General features: G+C 41.0%; 1 protein-coding gene across 1 annotated transcript; it reads left to right on the top strand.

The window, feature by feature from the left end:
- Positions 1-6,072: 6,072 nt before the first annotated feature.
- Positions 6,073-7,420, top strand: LOC113317176. The gene is made up of 3 exons (XM_026565299.1): positions 6,073-6,407; positions 6,498-6,723; positions 6,843-7,420. The coding sequence occupies exons 1-3, from the start codon at positions 6,153-6,155 to the stop codon at positions 7,280-7,282; spliced, it is 921 nt and encodes a 306-aa protein (XP_026421084.1). The 5' UTR covers positions 6,073-6,152; the 3' UTR covers positions 7,283-7,420.
- Positions 7,421-7,629: the final 209 nt, after the last annotated feature.

The following is a 7,629-nucleotide window of genomic DNA, read 5'->3' as shown; positions in this document are numbered from 1 at the left end:
TTAATCAAGGAGCTATAGAAGTTCTAGCCTCAAACTACCTTGAAGAAGTGATAAATCACTTGCACAAATGGATGATTTAACCTTAGCTAAATATGTCAATCCCTAGCATTATCTATATGTTTAAGGCATAGATAATCACAAATTGAACTAATCAGATTACATAGGCTTGAATACATAACAAAGGATTATTCAAACTACCATGGATGCATAACATACAAGGTGAAAGTAATTTGTAATGATTTCAGAGATTAAATCATGCATTTCAAATTAAACTCATGGAGAACAGATAAAACCAAATCAAGAGATTCTAATTATAAAAGGGGTTTCATCTCCACCAAAGGAAGAGATTAAAACATGGAGAAAGTGAAAATAGAAAACCTAAATTACTAATACAACTTGCTGCACCGGCTATTCCGGGATTGTCTTTTACATCACAAACCCCTTTGTATTTATACACCAATTTCACCCAAAATTGGGTTCTAATTTCTCAACAGCACAACTGAAATTTAAGGTTTGTCAATTACTCACCAAACACAACTGAGATACACTCCACAGTCTTCAACCACTCCATTGACGTCACATAGCATGCTACAATTGAGGGAGTTTCAGAGATGAAATCATACCATAGGTTTTAATTCCTACCCACAATGACTTTCAACCTATTTCTTCACTTTCACACAAATGGCTACGGAAGAGTAGGTAAAGATGAAGAAACTGGGTGATTGACGTTTGAGAGAACAGAGGAGGTAAGGGTGGCGTACGACTGGTATGGGAGTGAGAGGGAGAGATCGGTGGTGGTATGGTCTTGAGAGAGAAACTGAAATGGGAAAGAAAATAGAGAAGAAAAGATTTCTCTGTTCATGGGAGTGAAATGGAAAAGTGTTAGGGGTACACCTGGGTGTTAAGCACTCACACCTAGATTAGGTATATAAGAAGTGAATTGTTTGGGTTCCCTTTTGGTCTTAAGGTGCAGAACACCTTGCCTTACATTCTGTCCCATTAACTTGAACCATGATCATCACATGACCAGCACTTGATTCCTTCCACTTCTAAGCCAGCATTTGGTGCAACTTTCCACATTCCAGAAAATCTTTGCCACTCCAGTTAGCTAAAACTTCATGGACCTCCCCATATTTATTCATCCTACAAACCAAACATAAATTATCAGTATTTATAACAAAAAAGATTATTGATGCCTCGAGACGCAAAATGAACAATTTCACTTAAAATGTGACATTAAAGCACTTGGGGTGTGATAAAAGATAACAAAATGATATAGAAATATGCATTATTAGGCACCGATCATGCGACACAGAAGGTAGTGAGGGTATCCAGATATCCTTCCCCGTCCGAGATCCTAAGCGTGACTTCTCCTTTTGGTATAATTACTGTTCCATTGAAGCCGTATATTCAGTAGGTAGAAGGAATTAGAATATTATCAGACATGTCCATCCTTTTAAACGTATCGTAGAAAAGGACCTCGATTGAACTCCCGCTATCCACTAGTATTTGCTTCACTCCCACTCTTTAATGAGTAAGGTGGTGACCAATAGGTCTCCATTTTCTTGGACGTTCATCAGGACACCTTTGGCCGAGAACGAGATTGGTTGCATCATCCATGCCTCCATAGGCATGGTTTTGGCTACGTTGAAGATTTTTTTTCCCGCACGGTCTCTCTTGTGAATTCTTGACGTAATCTCGGGCCCCAAATGTAGTCCTTGGGAAAGAAGAGTGCGAGATCATGTTGCATACGAACTGGGTTCCCCGATCAATTCTATCTTGGTGTACGGGTGCGTCGGGTGAAGGTGCTGCCTGCTCGATAAACTACCTTAGGTATCCGTCTCGGATTAGATGTTGAACTATGTCTTTGACCTCTCGACAGTCGTTAGTTGAGTGTCCTCGGTACTGGTGATAATGACAAAAGTCGGGGTGGTTCTTCGTCTCGTCAAATTGTATTCCTCGGGTCTTCGGGTACCGGATATCATTTCTCTTTACCACTTCTTTGAAAATTTCCTCCAATGGTGAATTCAATGTTGTGTACGGTTTCTGTTCATGCCTAGGTCTTTTCCCTTTTTCGACCCACTCCTTCTTCCCTGTGACTTTGTGTTGTGGTGCCGCTCTCTTCTCGGGCCGCTTGGAAATCTCTTGTGGTGTTACCTCTGTTGCTGCAATGGCTTCTTACACTCCTCTGGGCTGTGTTCCTTCTTGTATTTCTTCCAAGGCAATGTAGTGTTCCTGCATCTTTCGCATCTCCTTCAGTGTTTGTAGCTTCTTGGTGAACATGGCTATCCAAATAAGATTTGTTTTCCCGAGAGAATTCTCGAACCCGAAAATTTGTTGGTCCATGGGTACCTTTCCGATGTCGGTGCACAATTTCCTCCACCTATCTGTTAAAGACCTCAAAGGTTCCCTGAACCTTCTTACCAAAGTGAACAGTTTATTTACCCTAGGTCGGGAGATGCTATTATGCATGTAAGTTTCTAGGAAATCTTCGACCATCACTCCATAGTTTCCGATGGATCCCACTTGCAGGGTGTAGAACCAGTTTCTTGCTTCTCCCTCCAAACTTGCAGGAAAAAACTTACACATGACCACGTCACTGTTCTTCCATTGTAATAACGACATCGTATACATCTTGACATGTTCCACTGCATCTCCTGTGCCATCAAATCTTGATGGGAACGTCGGGAGTGTACACTTTGGGGGGAATAATGCTTGTTCTAACTCTCGGGTAAAGGGAGTCTTTTCAGCCTCGCTAATCACTTCTGCTAACTTGTCGTCTTCGCCATCTACTGCGAGCTTTTTAACCATCTCCTCCAGTTTTTTGAGCTTAGCTTCAGTTGCACTATCAGACCTCCCACTTTGCTCGGGTGGCTCTTCTTCAATTGATGATTTTTCGGGTGGGCCATACCCTCCCCTTGTTTGGTTTGGATCGGGTATGCGTCCTTGAGGTGGTGGTGCTCGGATGTACCTGATCGGGTTCGGTTGCTTGATGTGCCTCAGCTCGAGGTTCCTCTAGATCTCTCCCCTTGATTCCGGAGCTGATAGTTCTCGTATTCGAGTGCTAGATTTCTTCTCTGTAGTTCCCTCATGAATTCTTCCTTCCTCCTCTGATTTTCCAGAATTGCCATCAATGTCGGGTTTGTGCTCTCGTGACTTGCGGTTTACTGTTACGGTCGGAGGTGCGGCTGGAGGTGGAATGGGCGTTGGTGCTGGTAGTGTTACTGGTGGTGCAACCAGTGGTGCCACTGGTTGGTTAACCAGCGGCGCTCCTGGTGGTGCCCCGGTCAAAAAATCTCGGGTTCCATTTCTCATCTCTAGTCGGATTTGTCTGAGTCTCTCTTCTTGGTACTCAGCGCGTTGTCTAGCCCTTCTGCGATCCCGTTGCATCATCAGTACCTCCTCATCGTCCTCAGTATCCGATGATGTCAGGCCATCAATCATATTCTCGGGTCTCCTCTGACTTGGTTTGATGCGCTCCAGTAGAGTGAAGTCATCATCTTGGCCTAGGTGGATTTCCTCATTAACAGACACCATTCCTATTGCAGGTGTCGAGTTCTCCTCGGGTGGATACTGACGATTGCTCTCCTTTCGTGAGTCTGTCACTCCTTCTTACATGCTGGTTCTTGCTACCGTTCGGTTCCTTAGCGCCCTACCTGTCCTCAGGTGTTGGCCATCGGGTCGGGTTCGCTTTTTCTTCCGACAAGTTGACCTACGTCAGCACAACACCTTACTTTGAACTGTTTTCCAAAAGGTTTTGCAAGAACAGAAAAAAAAAGGACTCTGCTATTCGTCAGTGTGCAGATATAAGTACGACTCCTCTATTTTTATCATGCTGGTCTCAGCAAAAAGATTTGTTTTGACTACTAGGGTACTTTTTGTAGGAAAAGTATTGTTGGGTCGCCTTCAGTACCCTTACTACACATTAATCATTATTTGTCCTACATTCTTTTTCTTTATTATCATCACTTATCCGTACGAGTGGTCAGAAAAGCAATTCTTTGGGCGAGTTTTAATGCAGTGATGTGCTTCATTAGATACTGACGAGATCACCACTTACGTATGATGTCGAAGCATGGATTATATCATAATCATGCCTTCCTTTATGGTTTTCCTCGAAATTCCGCAAGGATAAACTGACCTTGGGATTCCTTCGGTTTTCCGTGCACTTCTACACTCTTGTGAGTTCAACAGGGAAGGTAAATCAGATCTTTCACCAAAATGATCTTAAACTCTCTCGGAAAAATGTTCCAGTGACCAGACTCATTGATTTTGAGTTGATCTACTAGTAGCGATGTATCATAATGCCATTTTTACAAACTTTCAAACTTTTAAATCATAATGCTAGCTATTTTGACCGGATCCTTGCTATTTAATGAGATGAAGTTTCATTTAGCTTCTACCAAACGTCAAGGATGTTATATTGGGAGCTTTTGAATCCTTTCTAACAACTCAACTAGCAAGATCATGCTATAGAAGAATCTTTATTACTCAGGCACTCTAAAGTTTTGGAAGAAACAAAACTTTTATGAAAAACAAGGAAGTAAAACTTTGATTAAAATAACTTCATCGTTAAAAAATACTCGATTTGCCTACCAACTTTAACATCTAACCACAAGAGTCTTCCGCTTAGCATCAAATAACATCATAAGATGGTTTTAGGAGCTTTGGGATTTCTCTTTTGGTGGTTTTCAATCAAGGTATCCGAAGATGTTACTCGTTCCCCTTAGTCGGCGCCAGAATGTAGGTGTAGAAAATCCTACTACTACATTCAACAGATCTCAAGCACACATATTATAAGTAAACAAGCATGAGACTCATAAGAACACAAGATATACGTGGTTCGGCATGATTACCTACGTCCATAGGGGTGAAAGGATGATCTTATTGCTCGATTCAAGGTTACAAATGGTGATTCTTGCTAACAAACTCTCTATTCTCTCCACAAGGCTCCTATTGTTCTCTTTCTCTTACTTAGATTATCTGCCACCTCTCTTTACAAGGCTCTCTTATTTATAGGCTAACATGTTGATACAGCCAGATTACAGTGTGGGTCGTAGTGCATCTTTCTTGATGTTCTTGTCGGGTGATGAACGGTGTTCCACCCGAGGTCTTTAGCCCGATCTGTAGTTGCCGATATCCTTCTTCCCGATGTTAGTGTCTTGGTACCATGTGATCCGATGTCGTCTTCCATCCCGACCCGAACTTGATGTTGTTGGTCACTGGCCCCACTTTGACTAGATTCTTCTTATCTTTTCCAGCTACTATGTCAGTGAATTTATTGCTCTGATGTCCGATAGAATTTTTTCATTACATCCGAGTTTCTCCTTTACACGTGCTTGCCTCACGGGTTCTCATAGGTATCTCTTTCTTCGTGCCAAGCTTATGAAGGATGATTCGATGCTATGTTTCCTCCCCTTTTTTCGTGCAGCCTGACTTAAAATTGCTCCACCTGAACCTGCCATTTATTTACACCTACAAAAAAGATAGACTTATTTAATATGGTAGCAATTTCATGTTATTAAACAAGCCTATTTTTTTAAATCCGAGTGAATAGCTTGTAAACTTAACCATGCGAGGAATCATGAGACGGTCCATTGTCAGCAATTTCATGTGGTTTGGCGCGTAGAACGTCGACTATCACTGGACCCACAAATACAATAACATCCACTGATCAAATCCCTGTGTCCCGATGAAAGACCCATAGTTTCTTCTGTGTACCCTACTCACAGAGTACGATAAACCCATACCTGATTTTTCTTTGTTAGATTCTTTTAATCCAGACCTCAAAATGATTAGGTTGGACTTGACGTGGATCCATGTTGTTCCTGAGACTTCTGATTCACAGCTGATGCAAGAGGAAGGTGGTATTCCAGCTGCATCCTTTAATGTAAACCTTATCTAGTCGATATGATCCACGTGTTGATAATGCCCACAGATTCACCCTACGCGGCGGTTCGTGACTAGATTCATCGCTGCTGCCATTGTGGGTCCTTCCTGGTCCTACTTCTAGTTATCTTTTTGTATATAAACAGACGTTGAAAATGTTTATTCTGCATAGTAATACCAATCATTTCAAGATCATCAGAGATTATATTAACAACGTGATTCAAGAAATTTCTAAACACAAGTTTCGAAATATATAATCGATCATGGGTAGAGATAGCAGAATTAATCCAATGGGTAGAAGGATTTTAACCGGATTTGAAGATGAGCTAAACTTTTCATCAGGTCGTGTTGTTGTTGATGATGCAGTTGATATTACTGATGATATGGTTTTAGCGTTTTTTGATGGTGATGAGCAACCGTCTTCATCGTCTGGTGAAGATGGAGACGAGGATGAGGAAATGGTAGAGAATTTAGAGGAGAGAAAAGCTTTCTGGGAAAATCAACACCAACTTCTCCATGTAAGTTTTCTTATTGTTTGGTAATTTTGGGTTTGTACAGTTTCGGAAAATAGGAACTTGTTGCCTGACGTGAATTTTTCTTTTATGCAGGCAACAATCACAAAAAGTAGTCCACTGGAATCGAATATCCGGAACGCAACCAAACAGGCTCTGAAAGAAGCCAAATTGACCACCGGAAGCATTTGTAGATGTGGGATTTTAGTCGATGGATGTCGGAATTGTATGCTGAGACATGTCTCGGATCACTTATGCGCTGCTAGTTTTGATGCCGCAATTTGCAAGTCTAAATGGAGGAGTTCTAAACACATTCCATCAGGTAAAATGAGTTTGATTTCAAATAGTCATGTTATTAACTTATTACCGTATTATAAATTTGAGAAAAACAGGATAATAGATTTTCTGTACTAATTTGATTCAATCAAATGGCTTCAACAGGTGAACATGTATACGTAGATGTGATGGACAATAATTCGACAAAGTCTAAGAAGAAAGGAGAATTTATAAGAGTTGTGATTGAGTTAAATTTTAGAGCGGAATTTGAGATGGCCAGAGCAAACAATGAATACAATCAATTGAGCAGTCGATTGCCGGAAGTATTTGTGGGTAAAGCGGAAAGATTACGCGCAGTGATTAAGATAATGTGTGGTGCTGCTAAAAAATGCATGAAAGAGAACAAAATGCATATGGGTCCATGGAGAAAGCAAAAATACATGGAAGCTAAATGGTTTGGAATATGCGAAAGAACATCCATTTTTTCATCCCTAAAGCAGGCGTTCTCCAGTTGTCAGTCTACCAAGCCGAGAACTTCCCTGTTATCATTTAATTTGGTCGACAGATTACCTACGATGCACTGCACTGCTGTTGAAGTTTTGTAATATTTTGTATCATTCTTTTGTTAAGCACCGCCACTGACAATACCCAGCACCGCCCTATTCATTTTGTATTTCAGATTGCCTTATGCTGTAGGTGGGAAATTCAAATAAATAAAAAAGTTCATTTTAATTTCCGTTTTATTTTTCTTATCTACAATACAAGACAGTAATCCTTGCTGCACCCTGTCACATTCAGTATCAATACAATCAAGTATCAATACAACCATTGAACCATCCACACTCTCTCTCTCTCAAAACACACCGCCTCCTCTGTGAAACCCTAATGGTGAAATCAACAAAGAAATTTCCTTTTTTTTCTGGCTAATTTTGTTCTCCACCGGTCCTAGGAA

This window comes from Papaver somniferum, chromosome 10 (assembly GCF_003573695.1).
Source record: "Papaver somniferum cultivar HN1 chromosome 10, ASM357369v1, whole genome shotgun sequence".
Classification (NCBI taxonomy): Eukaryota; Viridiplantae; Streptophyta; class Magnoliopsida; order Ranunculales; family Papaveraceae; genus Papaver; species Papaver somniferum.
This window is presented reverse-complemented; position numbering and strand designations above follow the sequence as displayed.